Below are 20,203 nucleotides of genomic sequence, written 5' to 3'. Positions count from 1 at the left end.
TCAGACATATAATATGGACACCATAAGTCTGATGAATGCCGTTGGCAAGGATATTAACCTTTTTCCTCCATGCTTGTAAAATTTAGATTAGATTATTATTAGACCTCGTCAAATGCCGGAAAATACCATGGGAATTCTCTTATGGCGAGGAGGAAAACGGGTGAAATAAATTAATGGTAAGTGCTTAACTAAGATCATCAATATTTAGATTCCGATGAATGGTGCAACAGGAAAATTTTATTGCGACAACTGTCAACTACTTGCCTTACTAAGTAGTTTTTATTACAAGGTAGGCTAACGCTTGACGACAATCAAGCCTTTTGGAAAGCAATGATCCCAGTCTGTTGTGGTTCTGGGAGGTCGCTGTAGAGTAAACTCGCGCTGGAGTATGAACAAGTATGGGCAAGCCTGGTCCTTATCATCACCAGCCTGTGGACGTCCACTGTTGGACATAGGCCTTCTATAAAGAGCGCTACCACATCCGGTCCTCAGCCTTCCTCATCCAGTCACTTCCCGCCAAGCGCTTCATATCGTCGGTCCATCGTGCTGGAGAGTGTCCCACGATACGTTTGCTTATACGCAGTTTCCACTCAAGGACTTTCCGGCTCCAACGGCCATCGCCTCTACGACAGGCATGGCCTGCCAACTGCCACTTCAGCTTACTAGTAGTTTGGGCTATATCTTGATTTTCTTGCGGATCTCCTCATTTCGGATCTTATCCGTCAGGGAAACTTCTAACATAGCCCTCTCCATAGCTCGCTGAGCAACTTTGAATTTTTGGACAAGGCCATTTGTCAGGGTCCACGTTTCAGGGGAAAGTACTCAGTGTCAAGTAATTAATTAAGAACCAAAAACAATATTTTACGATCTAAAAGACTTTCAAAGAGGATCAAAAATATTCGTCGTTGTATTCAAGAACTCCGAAGAGACGTGGTCTGTGATTACTACGAACAGACATTTCGGACTTTTTAAAAAGAAAGCTAAAATCTGCAATAAATAATCATTTTAAAATCGATTTAAAAAATGTTTTTCCAATACCATCGAATGAAAACTTATCATAAGGTGTAGGTAGGTATGTTGCATAATGAGCAGTCGACTTTAAGGTGTCCTGAGTCACGTATGCTAATGTCCCGTGAGGTGATTTGACCTGATAACAGTTTCTGAAGATAGGCACGTATTTAGACAGCCGACTGGAGTCTACTAATCTAAAACTTTACTGAAATTAAGCCCTAAGTTCATGATTTCTATCATTGAATACAAACTTGAACACATAACTCCGAAAAATTAGAGATGCGTACCCGGGATCGAACCTCCGACCTTCCGAAAGGAGGCGGACGTCTTAAACACTAGGCTATTAACCCTTTTTTTCTAGACTATACCTAGTAATCCTATCCGCTCCTATAATCGCCAATTATATCTTAATAAAGTAACCATCTGTAGGTAGGTACACAGCTGCAGTCTGGATGCGAATCAAAATATACATATAAGTCAAATCCACACATGCAGAGATAATAACAAAACAACCAATATTATCCACAGTATCGGAAACTCCAGAAAGACCGATCCGCGAGCCGGGCGGTAGGTACTTAGTGGGCAATAAAGAGTGTGAATGATTGAGGGGTGTTTTACTTTCCTCGCCTCGGCCCGATTTGGGTTTGATTGCTTAACAGGACTCTCTCCGTCACTTACTCCATACAATCGTAGTTCCAATTTCATTTGAATATTAAGCAACCAAAGTCCATGAAATTTTGCAGACGTATTCTAAAAACTAATATTTATTCCCTGTGGTTTTTCCAGATTTCTGTTAAAATATTCGGTTTCAAAATTACAAATCTTTGAGCTCCTGTAATTTTAAAACTACATATTTTTAGAAAAATTTAAAACACCACAGGCACAGATATTAGTTTCTAGAATATGTCTGCGTTTCATGGACTTTGGTTGCTTAATATTCAAATGAAATTGGAACTACGTCTGTATGGAGCGAGTGACGGAGAGACCCCGCTTAACTGAGAGATTGGTCTGACGTCGTCGGCGGCGGGCGGCCCGTGACCCAATTCGGAAAAGTTTGATTTTCCGAAATGTTAAAGGACATGGCGTGATTTACGTTCAACTAATATTATCAGACATTTATTTTTTTCTGTAAACTTTTGGAAACTTTTGGCTGGAGCTTTTTTTGTACCTTTTGAGTAGGTGTATGACGAAGCGGCCTTGTGGTCAAGACCTTGGCATCCTTCTTTCTTCTCTCTGAAGAGACCCGTGCTCTGTAGTATGCCGGCGATGGGTTGAGGTTAAAGAATACTACTTATTTATACTAGCTTTTTCTCGTCGTGTCTATGTTGATATAGGTGGAAATTCTTTAATTTTCTGGAACAAAAAGCGTCCTTTTTTCCATCCCCAGGATGCAAGCTATCTCGGTGCCAATGTTTGACAATAACAGTTAAGGGAATAAGCTGTGTAAAGATAACAGACAGACAGACATATTTACGTAAGTATAGATTAATAATATTTTTTATTAATAAGTAAAGGCTTTTTTTGATGATTTTTACTTAGATAGGTAGGTTACTTCATACGAATAATATAATTTCCATTTCATTTACTTACCTACTTACTAACGAAATGATACAATATTCAGTGTAAATTAAACCAGCGAAAAACTAGTAAATTACTTGGAACCTTGAAAGTAGGTATTTCCCAGAGGTGCCGACCATTCAATCAATTTAAAAGTGCACTATAAAAACCATATAAAAACACATTGGGCAGGCTTTTATAAAGTAGATAAAGTAACTACTTAAATGATAATGGATGGGTAAATTAAGTACTTACTGAGACAGCAAAAAAAAGTAATGTTTTGCAATATACCCAGTTAGTTAGGTACTCGTAGGTAGGTACCTAATCTAGATTCATCTGTTGTAATAAAATCTTTACTTCCTAAAAGCAACAGAATAATTTTTTTTACCCGTTGTATTTTTAGTAGAGTTTCAAACACGGATGTGTAATGTACCTAAGAGATTATCTAGCAGCCCATGATTCTAGGTCGACGGCAAGTACCCTATAGGTTTTATTGACAGACAACAAAGTGATCCTATAAGAGTTACGTTTTTCCTTTTGAATTACGGAACCCTAAAAATCAATGAAATCATAATTTAAAGTAAACTCTACAATCAATTATTCCACTTTCAATTATGTAAATGTTTTAAACTGTTTTTAACCCCCGACCCAAAAAGAGGGGTGTTATAAGTTTGACGTGTGTATCTGTGTATCTGTGTGTCTGTGTATCTGTGTATCTGTCTGTGGCACCGTAGCGCCTAAACTAACGAACCGATTTTAATTTAGTTTTTTTTGTTTGAAAGGTGGCTTGATCGAGAGTGTTCTTAGCTATAATCCAAGAAAATCGGTTCAGCCGTTTGAAAGTTATTAGCTCTTTTCTAGTTACTGTAACGTTCACTTGTCGGGGGTGTTATAAATTTTTAATTTACACTTGTTATAATTTTCTTGTTTCGATGACCGATCCAATCCGTCCTAGTATTTTTTACAAACATCTACTTCGTTATTATGAGAACTCTGCCGTGCGACAGTTCTCAAATCAAATCAACATCTCTATTGTGTTATCTCAAAGGTCGGAAGAAGCCTAGAAAGATACAAAGGTATGTAAACCTAACGTAATAATCTTATAACATAATAATCTTCCTTCCTAAAAAATTCGTGTGACAAAAGTTTGTTTTGTTTGCAAAACTTACTAAAAGTTATCTTCAAAAGTGTTTCCGTCTTTTCTCGGTTAAACCAGAGTTAACTGTAGTTAAACCACAGAGTAAGAAATGATTCATAAATCTGTGAGTTAAACCGTAGACACCACACTATTCTTTTTGGAGAAAGACAGACTATCAGAAACGGACATAGGAATTTTTAGGGTTCCGTACCTCAAAAGGAAAAACGGAACCCTTATAGGATCACTTTGTTGTCTGTCTGTCTGTCAAGAAACCTATAGGGTACTTTCCGTTATCCTAGAATCATGAAATTTGGCAGGTAGATAGGTCTTATAGCACCAAAGCACACATAAATCTGAAAACCGCGAATTTGTGGTTACATCATTAAAAAAAAAAAATGTGTTTCAATTTTCAAAGTAAGATAACTATACCAAGTGGGGTATCATCATATAAAAGGGTTTTAACATTCTGAAACAGATTTTTATTTATTTTTATGTATAGTCTTTGATTTATCGTGCAAAATGTCGGAAAAATTACCTGAGTACGGAATCCTCGATGCGCGAGTCTGACTCGCACTTGGCCGATTTTTATCTGTAGGGACTGATACTGGAATTTTCGAAAATCTCACATTGACACGCATGAAGTCACGGTCGAAATCTAGTAAGATGTAAGTATACTTTGTGAAAATAATACTTATGGTTATAATGCATGTTGTCTGAGAGTTCTTCATAATGTTTTCAAAGGTGTATGAAGTCTGTCCATCCGCACTTGGCCACGTGGTGGAAATGGCCTAAACTTTTCTCACTCAGACAAGTGTACCTAAATTAGAAATTTATAACACCCCCGACAAGTGAAGGTAACTAGAAAAGAGCTGATACTTTCAATCGGCTGAATCGATTTTCTTGGATTATAGCTAAGAACACTCTCGATCAAGCCACCTTTCAAACAAAAAAAACTAAAATAAAATCGGTTCATTAGTTTGGGAGGTACGATGCCACAGACAGATACACAGATACACACGTCAAACTTATAACACCCCTCTTTTTGGGTCGGGGGTTAAAAATACCCCGGGCTCAGACATAGTTGGCCGTAGGTGGAGTGAAATTATGATGATGATGGTTATAATCCAGTAAAACCTACTTATTTATTCATAAAATATATTTTATATTAGGTTTTCCCTCGTATTTTACCTTTGAAACATTATAATGGTCGTAAATAACTCGAGCTTCAACCTAATTTCAAAGATTTTCACCGACGGAAAACGTATTTGGGATTTTCAGGCGATAAAAAATATACTTACGGCGAATTTTACGCACTCATGATCTGAATGTAAACTCTACGGAATAGATAAATCCATGATAAAACGGACAACGATCCTAAGGCTGGGCGCACATTGATTGCTATCCTCTGTACCTCTTTAGCAACTATAACCGAATACACATATATTCGATCCGCTTTGATACGGAATGCCCATTCAACATCTGTTTTCCCCTCCAATTATGTCCTTGATGTGAGTACCTTCATGTCAAGCGTGAATATGCATCTTCTAGGTAAGCGCGCTCCATCTTAGGCTGCCTTGAGCTTTTTTATTTACGCTACAACATAATACACAGGCGATACTTACCTAACCAATGTGCACCCAGCCTAAATCAAATACCTTTTACCTCTAAATAAAATAAAATTAATGTTTGAATCTACCGTGAAATTGCGTCAGTCAACCGTAGCTGATTTACTTGGAAAATCGTATTTCCAAGGAAACTGTTTGCCGTAGGCAGTAGCCACCTATAGATACTTACCTTGGCTTCCACCCAAGACGATGGCTAATGAAAACAGAAACAAACCACACCTTCTGATGGGGGATTCCACGCCTCGTCGATTCAATGGAATGGTCCCATCGTCATCGGGAATCGGAACGAAATCCACCCACGGCTTCAAACATTTATGTTCCGGTTTCTTATAAATAACTAGCTGACGCCCGCGACTTCGTCCGCGTGGATTTAGGTTTTTCGAAATCCCGTAGAAACTCTTTGATTTTCCGGTAAAATTTTCCGATAAAAAGTAGCCTATGTGCTAATCCAGGATATTATCTATCTCCATTCCAAATTTCAGCCAAATCCATTCAGTAGTTATAGCGTGAACGAGTAACAAACATACACACACACACACATACACACAAACTTTCGCCTTTATAATATTAGTTTGATCTTTCCGATTTCTTTTTTAATTTCAATAAAAAATTGATACCGTTTAAGTGTGGTGGATAATAATTATGTTGTTAGCACTTTCAGATTTCCTGTTTCTTCCTGTAATTTCTGTAGGCGTCTTCAATGGAAGAACGAATGAGTATGTATGTATCGTATAGATTAATTATTGTATCGAGATTTATTCTTTCGGTACCTAATCGTACCCAGTGCAGCGCTTGCAACTATGTTAAGGAAGATGCGTCAAAAGCTCAGCCAGCTCAGCGCACAAAACCTAAATTCAGCTAATACGTAGCTACTTATATCTATTAGGGCCGGCGCACATATGGCGGAGCGCAGCGCAGAGCGATTTCACAGTCAAAGTATTATCGACATTGTGCTCATTGAAATAATATCTAAAATAGATTGTGCATCCGTGCGGATACTCGCGCATCCGCGCGCAGTCCCGCGCGTGCTCGCGCATTCTCTGGTAGGCGTAATGTGTCACGCGATTAGAAAACTTCGCGGGCATGCTCTCCGCCGCGCTCCGCCATATGTGCGGCGGCCCTAAGTTTGTAAAGTCCTGCATAAATTTTTGAAAAGGTTGGTCACCATACTTTCACAAAGCATTACAGAGTAGATACTTAGTAACGTATAGGTGCAGAGTTGCAGACGGACAAACCGTACTTCCTGCATCCTTTGTTAGTGTGAATAAATAACAAATAACATTTGTTTATACTCATACCTACCTGCGGTTAAAGACCGTAGTCCGGACACCGTGCGTCGGCAAATAAAATAAATAAATAATATTTAAATTTCAGAAAATATTAAAACCATACCATACCATTATAGTAAAGTTCCAACGCAACGCAGTTGCAAAAAATGGTATAATGTCATGGTGGTATCGAATGGACGGTAATGGTTGCAACGTGACACGGCAATGGCTCGACAGGACATCACTGAACGCGCGCGTACGAGTGTACGATTACATGTAACTTTATTGTAATACGAAACTGCATGAAGCATTCTGTACTCAACTACACGTAACAACAATGAAGAGCGGCTTCTGCGCGAGTTTTAATGCCTTTTTAAGAGTTTCTTGTAGAGTTGGCGTCAGATAAAAAAACTCTAGACGAGGTATATGTATGTGGCTATTGTTATTCCGTACATCGTGTGAAGCGAAATGTTGACTACCGAACTAATAGCGCAGAAAAACACCGCTGTTATGCCTCACTTCGTACCACTAAATAGATCGATAAAATATAGTGCACAGGTTCATTGTTCAGAGTTCTTTTTACTTAACGTCAGCTGTACTAAGTGCAACTTCTAATTCTTCTTCTGTGTTGCACACATACCCGTCGCGCGTTGTGTGTCTGAAACGTATAACGTAATAATATGTTTTGTAAGTTTGTATTTGAACCTCTGTTTGGGTTTCCCTCATGTTTCAGTACAAGACAGGTTACTGGCGTTTATAACCAAAACAAATAAACTTTGCTGAGCGCATATACTGTTTGCTTCAATGTAAATTATTGGTAAGCTATAACGATTTTAATGCGTAATTTTAGGGAAACAGTAAACTAGTGTTATGTCTTTGTTTGTAGAACCAAAAGCTTTTAGTTGGTATCTTCTTAGAAATTTGTAGATAACAACTTTATTTACAACGGGGAGTGAATACCTACAACCTTATTCTTCTGCTTTTTCCTCCTTCCTCAATATATCTTAATCAGTGAACCAAAGTGACACCTTCAACTTTCTACTTTACTATCGTACGCAAGACATCGTCAAGGTCTGCAGTTTGCTGCCGTACATAGTCAAAATTCCACGGATACGTAGGTAAAGTCTGTTTGCTTACTTACGGTCGCCTTGGCTTCGCGCGCGCCGCTCGGCACGTGCCGTGGCGCCACCACGACTTCAAAAGAAACCGCGTGGGGTGTACACCCACAGGGGAATTTGGCATCTACCTACGTAATTATACGGTCGTGTTGTACGGAAACCACAAAGTTACGTTGATAACAGATGTCTCATCATCACCGTTTCTGGAGTATTTGTATCCCGAGGGCGTCCAATAAAGACAGCGCTGGTTTGAAAGTCGTGAACGCAGACCAGAGAGCCACTATACTAAAGTAAAGTGGATGCACAAGGCCGAGCAAAGTGGGCAGCAAAATGTAGAAAAGCGGGCCCTACCTAGGTGGAAAAAAATTTAAGTCGAAGAAGAACGGAAAACTTAAAGTAATAATATTATTATCCACTAGAGGATGCCCGCGGTTGCGCTCACGTGAATTTCTGTTTTTTAAAATCCCGTAGTAACTCTTTGATTATCCGGGATATAAAGTAGCCTATGTCCTTCCTCGGGGTGTATCCCATGTCTGTACCTTTCATTAAAATCGGTTCAGTGGTTGGACCGTGAAAACGTAGCAGACAGACAGACAGACACACTTTCGCATTTATAATATTAAGTATGGATTGTGTTTATTGTATTAGATTTGGTCAATTCACGGTAGCATTATCTGAGTTTCAATAAACGATAATAATTCTCAGTAAGATAAAGATCGTTCTAAGTAGATAGGTATAAGGTTGACAAATATAGCTTAGAATTTCTATTGTATTTTCATTATTTTCTTGATAATATCTAAAAACCTAATAAAAATATACAAGTAAAACATAGTACCTAAGTCCTAAATATCTAAGTAAGCATCAGTAAATTGATGAACTGTACCTAATCCAAATAATTGAGGGCTTGAACACACCCGCTGTTGGGGCTATTGTCGTACTTTCTTTCTCTCCACCTCTACAACAATTCTTTTACAACCCAATTATTTCCACACCACACTCCAAGATCCACTTCATCAAACTCAAAGTTTTACACAAGGGGAAACCAATAACAAAGGCCCTACAATCATCATTAAAGTCCTTCGCCGCGCCGAGTACGTGTTTGTTCGGGCTAATCTCAGAAATTACTATAAGTAGGTACGAATTTTCATACCGTTTTCGCCAATAGAAAGATGGATCATCTAAGAAAGTAAGGCAAAAAGGAAGAAAGATTATAATTTATAACCATATTACGAAAAAAACTAAATTAAAATCGGTTCACTCGTTTAGGCGCTACGATGCCACAGACAGATACACAGATACACACGTAAAACTTATAACACCCCTCTTTATGGGTCGGGGGTTAAAAATAAGCTACCGTACGATGACAGGTAATTGTGAATCAATATCGTCCCATCAGATCTTCTATGACCTTCATCCATTGCGTACAGTACGCTGCAAAAAAAGTGGAATAGTTATATTCCCGTACGAAGCTGGGGCGGATCGCTAGTTATGAATGGTTGGTTACTGATAAGTGATGACTTGGAACTCAATTAATAACACACATTACACGTCGAGTAGTTTATTATGTTCGAAAATAAGAGCGTCGAGTGGTCGTTATCAGTTCTCGATAACAGTGACAAAACAGAATAATTATTGACTCCTGACGATCTCTTGTGCTCAGTAGTATATATTCTGTTTGCGGCCTTGTTTGTGTAGCTTCGATAATCTTTTTAGTTTCCGTACCTCAAAAGGAAAAACGGAACCCTTATAGGATCACTTATGTTGTCTGTCTGTCCGTCCGTCGTGTCTGTCAAGAAATCTATAGGGTACTTCCCGTTGATCTAGATTTTAGAATCATGAAATTTGGGAGGTAGATAGGTCTTAAAGCACAAGTAAAGGACTAAATCTGAAAATCGTGAATTTGTGGTAAGATAGAAAGTAGGATAATATACCAAGTGGGGTATCATAATATGAAAGGGCTTGAACTGTACATTCTAAAACAGATTTTTATATATTTTTATGCATAGTTTAATAGTTTTTGATTTATCTTGCAAAATGATGGAAAAAATATCCGAGTACGGAACCCTCGGTATGCGAGTCTGACTCGCACTTGACCGGTTTTTTTAAACTTTCCGCTCCAACTAAGCGCAAAAGCTTCTGCTAAGAGTGGGTACGACAGTACTAGACTCAGTAAACAGAATCGGTTGAGCGGATACAAGCTAACATAAGAACGGATATACATACCTATAGGTCAAACACACAACCCTTCTTTGGACTTCGCCGCAGTCGGGTAAAAACTAAAATAAACTAAGCGTGCTTCCTGCCTATTTGCGACGGTCAAGCGCTACATTTTCATTGAATAAAGTTAACAAATACCTACATAATATGAATGGAAACAATAATGTAAAGTGGTCATTTATCACAGCTCCCGATAACACGGCGTAAACAAAATAATTATTATTTGCTATCGCTCAAAGTAATCCGAGTGACCACGCGACGGAAAACTTTCAGTTTTATGGAAGTATAGATAGTGGAAAGAGACGTCATAGCAATAATAATTGTAAATTAAAAATTTATAAGACCCCCGACAAGTGAAGGTTACGGTAACTAGAAAAGAGCTGATATAACTTTCAGACGGCTGAACCGACTTTCTTGGATTGTAGCTAAGAACACTCGATCAAACCACCTTTCAAACAAGAAAAAATCTAAATTAAAATCGGTTCATTAGTTTACGAGCTATGATACCACAGACACACAGATACACAGATAAACACGTCAAACTTTCAAACTTAATATGACACCCCTCTTTTTGGGTCGGGGGTTAAAAAGTAAGTGAAAAGATTATTTGGCAGATTTACTTTTTATAGCTACGTACCCAAAGGGTGCCAACTGCCAACGCGCAACGGGACCTTTACTAAGGGTCTACGCACATTGGAGGACGGGACGGCAGAAGATTTTGAATGTAGGTATGTATTGAATTTAATATTACCAATGGAAATAGATCGTAACAGACAGAGCGACAGACTTTCGAATTTATCTATGCTATCTAGGTAGGTATATCTATACTTCTATACTAATATTATAAAGAAGTATTGTTTGTAAGTTTGTTTGTAAAGTAATCTCTAGAACTACTAAACCGATTTTGAAAATTCTTTCACCAAGACCGCGTACCGGTAAGCTAAGTGTGGGACGACCTCCAGCCCGCTGGTGCGATGACCTGAAGAAGGTGGCGGGGAGCGGAGGACCGTGTTTGGTGGCTTGCTCTTGAAAAGACATATAGCCAGCAGTGGAAACATACAGGCTGATGGAATGGAATGGAAACACACCATTTTTTATAATATATAAAGTTATACCAACCAGTTCCGACTAAGTACAGTCTGCCTGTGCGTCTGTTACACGCACGTACGTCTGCAAGTTGCTAATAGGAAGTTACATTGACGCAAGTAAACTTTCGTATAAACCTCGTTCCGAGAACAGTAGCACTTTCGGCACAAGATCTTTCGGTTAATTTCATCTGTTACTTCACGCACCGCAGCCCGAGAGCTGGTGGAAAACTTGGAGGATGCTTTTGATGAAAGCTTCAACTCTACCCTACAGTCCACAACCTAGAATAAATAACAGAATTCCATATCCCATACAAATATTTCTATCAGGGTTGGAAAAAACTGTTTTTTTTTTTTTAAGGTTTAAACATCCAGTTTAAAACAAATCCAACAAACAAATAGCAAAACAAATGTTTACAATTTTTTTTTACTGTTACAAATATTTTTTTTGAGGAACAGAGATAGCTCCCGTCCTAAAGACGAAAATAGTTTCCGTGCAATTTTTACACAACCAAGAAGTCGTGCGGTATAGTGCCTATATAAAATGCCTAAAAATATCAATGCCGCTGGGTCTAGAAACTTGAGATTTTGCTTATATGTATTACTTACTCTATTTAATGTAGATATGCATTAAAGCAATTGAGAAATTACACGGGACATTTAAAACATAGGTATATCCACGCGGACGAGGCCGCGGGAATCTGCTAGTATTATTAATACCTAACTTGTTTTTAAGTCTTCTGAAATTTCGCACAATCTCCTTGACAATTATACTCGATCATGAGGTAATAAAACTCGAACATCGCGTAGTAACTGAAAATACCTTCTGACGCAGGTAGGGCGCCTACGTCACCGCTGAAACTTTACAGCTTGCGGAATCTGTGTTAACTGATATGATAACTGATAATAATGACGTTATCACATAAAATAATGCTTGAATGACAAAATCTACATATATGTAAGGTTTAGCGAATGATACGAGTTATGTGTTAAAATGAAAGACTTATATTTTTATTTTATTTGTACCTACCAGAAAGCTGCACCAATGAAGAGACAAGTGTAAATTAAAAATTTATAACACCCCCAACAAGTGAAGGTTACGATAACTAGAAAAGAGCGGATAACTTTCAAACGGTTGAACCGATTTTCTTGGATTATAGCTAAGAACACTCTCGATCAAGCCACCTTTCAAACAAAAAAAACTAAATTAAAATCGGTTGATTAGTTTAGGAGTTACGATGCCACAGATAGACAGATACACAGATACACTCGTCAAACTTATAACACCCCTCTTTATGGGTCGGGGGTTAAAAAGAAAGAAAAGGTTTAGGCAACACCCTAAAAACCTTCCCTTCTGCACAGAAATCATAATCTACTAGCTGATGCCCGCGACTTCGTCTGCGTGGATTTCGATTTTGAAAAATCCTGTGGGAACTCTTTGATTTTCATTCATAGCATATATTAAAATTTATCAGATTCTAACCTCAGTAACAGCTCTAATACGTGTATGTATACCTAACCGCCGAGTTTCTTGCTGGTTCTTCTCGGTAGAAACGGCATTCCGAACCAGTGGTAGATTTTTTTGTCGATTCAAAAGCACTTACGTAAAAGTTTAATTGAATAAAAACATTTTGAATTTGAATAACTATGTACCTACTTAATACAAGTAACTACGTGTTAATCCTATCAAAAGAGGTGTATCATAACTATAAAAGCAAGGATATTAAAAGTATGCCTTTCATCGCCCGACGGCCTATCAAAAGATAATAAACACTTGCTGGAAGCATTAAAAACGGTTTTTAATGATGGTAGAGCTACGTAAATCGTAAGAATGATTTATTATGATAATTTTAGTTACGGTCCACAGGTAAGCTCGTGCGTATTGACGAATGACGATGTTTTTTTTATTACCTATCATGTTAATGGAAAGCTACTGGCATGGATTATACGTTTTCAGTTTGATTGTATTATTTATGAATAATTTGATCAGTGTTTAACAAGATTGCGATATTAATTAATGGTCTTACGATTACAAAACGGCTGTAAAATTGACGCGTGGATAATGGGGGGGGGGGGGGGGGGGGGAGGATACTCTATTATAGTACCTACTCATATCGGGGAGGGATTGAGGAAGCCCTACCTTATCTTATGATCCAGGAAGCCTGGATGTGGAATGGTATTTACTTGGTTTCTGAAGCGACTTTGGATGGCTGGAATGAGGACTTTTACTGGTTTATGTGCAGAAACCTGCCCAGAAAGAAGAATGAAAGAAAGGAAACAATACTATCTGTCTGTCTGTCCGTCCGTCGTGTCTGCCAAGAAAACCTATAGGGTACTTCCCGTTGATCTAGAATCATGAAATTTGGCAGGTAAGTATTTTAGTTAAGTAAATGCTCATCTGAAGGAAGCGCCGCGCCGGGATAACTAACTGTTAGATAGGTAGGTATAACGGGATGTGTGGTACAGTTTTTTTTTTAAAGAATATTAGCCATGCTAATCATGAATAATACTGTCCTTTCTCCTCCAAAGCTTGTGCCAGGAGTGGGTAACAACAGTGCAACGGGTGGGGTTTGAACCGCCGACCTTTATTCAGTCCGCTCCTCAACCGTTGAGCTATCGAGGCTCTAATTTTAACAATAGGAAACGTTTTTCATACTTTCTTTCTTTCTAATACAATACTAACCAAAGTCATACAAACCCCAATATCACTTTTGCGCGTTTATTTACTAAAATTTTATCGTAGTGATTAAAGTTATCAAGCGTTGATGAATTATTAGGAAATTCCTTAGAGTACTTACCCAATTATTTATTACTAGAGGATGCCCGCGACTTCGTCCGCGTGGATTTAGGTTTTTAAAGATCCCGTGGGAACTGTTTGATATTCCGGGATAAAAAGTTGCCTATGTCAATAACGGGGACGCAAGCTACCTCGGTACCAAATTTCATACAAATCGATCAAGCGGATGAGTATTTAGGAATCCCGCGGGAACTGTTTGTTTTTTCGGGATAAAAAGTAGCCTATTGTCCGTCCCCGGGATATAAGCTAACCCTGTACCAAATTGCGTCAGAATCGGTTAAACTGTTGGGCCGTGAGAAGGTAGCAGACAGACAGACAGCCAGACACTTATAGGCATTTATAATATTAGTATGGATTATTTATCTTTCTACGTATCTTATTCACAAAATACTTATTAGTTGAACTCTACCTACATTATGCGTAGTTTTTAAATGGCAGTTGCTGAAAAAGTGCTAGAGTTCGATAAGAATATTCAGCCTAATATTTTTGTTACAGCTCCATCTAAAAGACAACGTTCAAACTGAAAGTGCAATTAACGGAAAAGAAAAGCCTTTGGAAGTTGCTGAAAAAGTGTTAGGAACCTACTTAGAGTTCAATAGAAAATATTTTCATCGCCATATTTTACTTTCAGCTCTATGGAAACTACAAGTACAACCATCAACTAACGGAAAAGCCTTTTATTTGGAAGTTGCTAAATTAACAAAACATTCAGCATACAAACTTAGTACAATAATTATAAATAATAATATTTATATGTTAACCTTGGATTATATAGTTTATCGACATATTAGTGGTTTTTAACTTATTAACTACGCACATTTTATCATATTTTCAATAAATTACGAAGTTAATATTAAGAGGCGAGCCGATGTTTACCACGTACATACAATACGTTTAAAATACAACAATAAATTAATAATAATCAGGCCCTGACTTTTGAACCCATTATGCATTTGCCACACACATCTGTTTTTGAACGTCTCCTTATCCTTTATTAGTGTGCTTCATGAATAAACATGTTGTTTCTTTAAAATAATATTGTAAGTATTAAACAGCTGTATCAGACAAGTGTAAATTAAAAATTTATAACACCCCCGACAAGTGAAGGTTACAGTAACTAGAAAAGAGCTGATAACTTTCAAACGGCTGAACCGATTTTCTTGGATTATAGCTAAGAACACTCTCGATCAATCCACCTTTTTAAACAAAAAAAAACTAAATTAAAATCGGTTTATTAGTTTAGGAGCTACGATGCCACAGACAGATACACACGTCAAACTTATAACAACCCTCTTTTTGGGTTGGGGGGGGAGGGCTAAAAACGGCTAGGCCATTGTCTTCAATATATAGCCAGGCTGCAACCTATAGAGTGTAGACTGCTACGCATAGGTTTCTTGCAAGGATGTCTACGGTCTTGCATCGCCTAGCCTGAATCCAGCGGCTTCCTGAAACTTGTTGTAGTTTGTCTACCTAGTGGAAGGATCTGCCAATGCTGCGTTTTCCAGTGATAAGTCGCCATTCCAAAACCTTATAGGTAGGTACTTATCGAAAAACCGGTTAAGTGCGAGTCGCGCACCAAGCGTTCCGTTCTCGGGTATTTTTTCGACATTTTGCACGATAAATCAAAAACTGCTATGCATAATTTTAATTTTTTTTTCTGTGATGTAACCACTATTTCACGGTTTTCGGATTTATTCCTTTACTTGTGCTATAAGACCTACCTACCTGCCGAATTTCATGATTCTAAGTCAACGGGAAGTACCTACCCTATATGTTTTCTTGACAAACACGACGGACGGACGGACGGACAGACAGATAACAAAGTGTTCCGTTCCGTATAAGGGTTTCGTTTTTCCTTTTGAAGTACCGAACCCTAAAAATTAGCCTATGCCTACGACTTCATCTGCATGGACTACGCGAATTTCAAACCCCTATTTTAACTCCTTAGGGGTTGAATTTTAAAAATCCTTTCTTAGCGGATGTCTTTAAATACTTAAAGCTATACCTAATTCGTCCAGTAGTTTGAGCTGTGCGTTGATAGATCAGTCAATCAGCTTTTCCTTCTGTATTGGTAGCAGCGCCTGATATTTTATTACAACAACAAGTATATTATAAAAGTTGTTGTCCATCTAGATACTATTATTATAAATGCGAAAGTGTGCTACCTGTCTGCTACCTTTTCACGACCCAACAGACGAAATTTGATACAGGGTTAGCTTATATCCCGGGGACGGTCATAGGCTAGGTACTTTTTATCCCGGAAAATCAAACAGTTCCCATAGGATCTATAAAAATCTAAATCCACGCGGCCGAAGTCGCGGGCATCCTCTAGTGAATTATATTTTCTTAATTTTCGCTTGATAAATGAAAGGCGTGTTAGTAATATAAGTTTAATAGCGATATAAAATATGTGTAACAAGTAGGAACATGCGCCCGCGCAGCGGACGCGGCTCGTGTATCAACGGCGGATGCTGCACGCGGACGACTTGGCGCGTTGGATCTTCTTCAAAAGGATCTGCAACAAGTGAACTGTTCTAGAAATTGGACTGATACAAGGAGCTCTTATTTCTCCTTTAAAATATATAATATATGTATATTAATAACCTCACCAAATAAGGATGATGACTATGTCATGAATGACAATGAATTTCTAAGAAATAAATTATTTCTTAGACATTTTTTAAAGTTTTTATCGATTTAACTAAAAAGTACATCAAATTACGTCAAATGTTTATAACGTACACCTGTGTATTTCATACAAGCTCCCTTACTTAGCGAGCGTTTTGACGTTTCATAAAAAGTCGCTGATTTGACTAGTAGCCATCATCCCTATTATCATGGTCTATCTTCCTCTGCAGGTTTCGCCTCTGCTCGGCGGCAGGTGGTAGGGGCTTCTTTGGCGGTCATCACGGGGCGGTAGTATGGAAGACTTGCGTTTATTTCGCGCGCTTAGGATTTTATTCAACAGTATGTGATTGTGCCTCTCTATCCCCGTAACCTATCGTTTGTGAATGGTATGTTCCTTTACTAATTTCTCCTTTGACCTTGGCTTCATGGCACATTTTAAACGTACCATAAAAAAAACCTTTGTTTCAACTATTAACTGTTCAAGAAATTGGGAAATAGGAGTGTTGCAGGGAGGTCTCATTTCTCCTCTAAAATACCTAATATATATGATTAAACTCACCAGATTATCATGGTCTATCTTCCTCTGTAGGTTTCGCCTTTGCACAGCGGCGGGTGGTAGGGGCTTCTTCGGTCGGTCATCACGGGGCGGCGGTATGGAAGACTTACGTTTGTTTCGCGCGCTTAGGATTTTATTCAACAGTATGTGATTGTGCCTCTCTATCTCTCGTAATCTATCGTTTGGGAATGACATGTTTATACGGCGAGTTTTTGGCACTGATACTGACCTGGAATATAATTTTATTACGTAAAAGATATTTGCTTTTTATTTACATATGCAAACAAAACCTAATCTAATTACAGATTACTGCACAAATGATACCCAGAATACTGGCTGCACTCCTGAGCTTAACAGCCAGGTTGATCATTTGGGCAAAAAATGAGCCAGCTGTTCTGTAATGCTCAAAATCCGTGCCTCGGAGAGCATGTAAAGCCGTCGGTCCTGCGCCAGATCTCTCTCCGGTCGTGTCGGATTTCCACCCCATCAGACGATGAGAGTGAGGGAATAGAGAGTGCACCAGTGTTTGCGCACTATAATATCTCCCGCACAGGTGGCTAAGCCACTCTATTGGCCGCCGTGGCCGAAAGCCGGTCGGGAGGACATTATTATTATTATAATAACGCGTAAATCCTACTACATAATATTATAAATGCAAAAGTGTGATTGTTTGTTAGTATGTCCGTTAATCAGACCGCAACAGAGCAATAGATCAATGTTTTCGCATTGATATAGTAAAGGACCTGAAAAGTGAAATAGAAGCTACTTTTCTGGAATTTAAAAAAAAAAACTAAATCGAGGAAGGACGCGGACGAAGTTTCGGGCATCATCTAGTACCACATAAAAATAATAAATGTACCTATTGAATCCTTACCCATAATCCGTAGATCTGCCAGAAACTGACCCTGGTTTTTGACTAGCACACTGCGACATGCAAGACTGGCTCTTTGACAGTTTGACAGAGGATTTTGACAGTGTCTTATTGACCTGTGTTTTACTGTTACCGTTGCTCACAATGGCTTGGCTCTTAGGCTTTTCTAACTCAATGTCACTGAGATCTGCTTCCTCGAATTCATCTGAATAGTGGACGTCGTCTTCATCATTGTTTTGTGATCTTTGTGACCTGTAATAGTTATTTGTTAATTTTTAAATTTTATTAGAAAGAAAAAAGATATTATGTAAGTAAGCTAACCACAGACCACAGTCACGTTCGAATTTAAACTCATACTTTGCACGATAGCGAGCAAAATGACCACTTTCCACACAGATTTCAAAGGGCAAAAGAATCCTTTATGAGCGATTGAGATGAAAATTATGACTTGAATTTCTTAAAAACAAACAAAAAAAACTAAAATAAAATCGGTTCATTAGTTTAGGAGCTACGATGCCACAGACAGATACACAGATATACAGATACTCAGGTCAAACTTATAACACCCCTCTTTTTGGGTTGGAGGTTAAAAAGAGGTGTGGCGTATGGAAGTCCCTACGAGAGACCTATGTCCCTTAGTGGATGTCTGTCAAAGTAGAAGTTACCTGTCATGCTCGTCATCTGACTCTGGTTCCTCGTACACACAAGTCTCAATGCATATATTGGGCGGTCGTTTCACCGCGTCCACGATGCAGCCCATCTCCGAAAACTCTTTCGTGATTTCATCTATCTCATTGTTGTTTTCCTCCTGGAAAAAACCGGTCAAGAGCGAATTGAATTGAATTGAATCAGACTTGCACACGAAGGGTTCCGTACCGTCTCGTACAAGAAATGACTTTTTTTAATGTGATATAACCACAAATTGACAGATTTCGGATTTTACCCTTTACTTGTTATATAAGACATTGCTATCTACCAAATCTCATGGCATGATTCTAAGTCAGCAGGAAGTACCCTATAGGTTTTGATTTCCTTGACGGGTCTAAACAGACATGACAGATAGACAAACAACGAAATGATACTATAAGGGTACCTTTTTTTCTTTTTGAGATACAGAACCCTAAAAATTAAAATATGAGATCTAGGATCTAGGTAGGCAAACTATTTACTTAAGGTACAATAAAGGAGGGTACATGGAAACAAAAAATACATACATAAGGGTTGCCTTGAGAACATTCTTGTTTTCTGTATGTGTTGTTGTTCTCTTCCTGGTAAAACTGTTTAAGTTTATATTTCATTCCATTACTGTCGCCAGATAAGTAATTTGTGTCTATATACTCTGTTAATTTGGCTACTTTGCTCTCAGTTAGTGACATTGTGTGAAGCGTGCTTGTAGAAATAAAATATGAGGCTCTGCAGCTAAAAATACAAAAATAAGATACATTATGCTACATAATAAATTTAAATTAATGTGCTTATTATATGCAATGAGAAATATAAAGGTAAGTACTTATAATCAATTAATTATTATTATTAAATGTTAGAGATGAATTCCAAATAAATGCAGAGGATAACTCTACTGCCCTATTAACTGTGCAAGATACTTATAATGATTTAGGTATGTAAATATAAGTATAAGAAGAATCTAATTAATACCTAGGTAGGAACTATCAAGACTGATATAAATACATGGACCTATAAATATTGTATAAATAACTATTTATTTTGCAAAATAGTACCTATTAGAACTTAAAACTTGATCTCTTAGTAAAATTCATAAATTAAATGAAATTAAACTGGAATAAAGCAAAAATAACAATATTATACTGACTACTAGCCCAGAGGCTACGAAAAATTTGTATATTTATTACTTTAAACTAGGGTAGGTAGGTACCTAATCTATTATTACCTCACGGCAAATTATTTGCGCAATTATACAAAAGAACTACTAATAAGCACAAATACAAAACTAGGAGATACAAATTACAAACGAAATTATCGAAAAATACGTAAATAAACTCGATATGTCTGTCAAAATAATTTTGTTTTAAGAATCTTACAAGATGTACGCCTCCTTCATAAGCAGCCAGATTAAAAATTTCACTCTCTACTTATATTTATACAACACTATTTCTTATATTGTGCAACGATACAAATAATTTATGAAAAATCAATAAAACTAGCAATATTCAATAACAACAAGACAACAACGGAACCAAACCAAACAAATATCCCGCCATTCACGAATCACTACACACTTCATTCACCAAGTGACACTTCATTCAAAATTACGTTTCGTTGAACGCATAGTAGATCAAATGAAAATTAAATA

General features: G+C 37.8%; 1 protein-coding gene and 2 long non-coding RNA genes across 5 annotated transcripts; 2 read left to right on the top strand and 1 right to left on the bottom strand.

Moving 5' to 3' along the window:
• The first annotated feature begins 7,512 nt into the window (after positions 1-7,512).
• On the top strand, positions 7,513-19,837 carry LOC123876452. The gene is made up of 3 exons (XR_006798361.1): positions 7,513-7,522; positions 12,687-12,693; positions 19,758-19,837. It is a non-coding gene; the product is annotated as an uncharacterized LOC123876452 (long non-coding RNA).
• Positions 8,786-12,012, top strand: LOC123876453. The gene is made up of 3 exons (XR_006798362.1): positions 8,786-8,847; positions 9,305-9,306; positions 12,002-12,012. It is a non-coding gene; the product is annotated as an uncharacterized LOC123876453 (long non-coding RNA).
• Positions 16,193-20,179, bottom strand: LOC123876451 (cilia- and flagella-associated protein 97-like). Of its 3 annotated transcripts, XM_045922717.1 has the most exons (7): positions 19,790-19,897; positions 19,703-19,729; positions 19,086-19,290; positions 18,537-18,679; positions 17,875-18,123; positions 17,004-17,229; positions 16,193-16,331 (listed from the first exon to the last, which is right to left on the bottom strand). In XM_045922717.1, the coding sequence occupies exons 3-7, from the start codon at positions 19,245-19,247 to the stop codon at positions 16,275-16,277; spliced, it is 837 nt and encodes a 278-aa protein (XP_045778673.1). In that variant the 5' UTR covers positions 19,248-19,290; positions 19,703-19,729; positions 19,790-19,897; the 3' UTR covers positions 16,193-16,274. The 3 variants fall into 3 exon arrangements, with proteins under 3 accessions (XP_045778673.1, XP_045778672.1, XP_045778674.1); XM_045922716.1 differs by lacking the exons at positions 19,703-19,729; positions 19,790-19,897 and adding an exon at positions 19,932-20,179; XM_045922718.1 differs by lacking the exon at positions 19,703-19,729 and having other exon boundaries at positions 19,781-19,905.
• Between the last annotated feature and the right edge of the window lie 24 nt (positions 20,180-20,203).

The sequence above is a fragment of the Maniola jurtina genome, chromosome 21 (assembly GCF_905333055.1).
Source record: "Maniola jurtina chromosome 21, ilManJurt1.1, whole genome shotgun sequence".
Taxonomy (NCBI): Eukaryota; Metazoa; Arthropoda; class Insecta; order Lepidoptera; family Nymphalidae; genus Maniola; species Maniola jurtina.
Note: the sequence above shows the minus strand (reverse complement) of the source record. Positions and strands in the feature narration are given on the sequence as shown.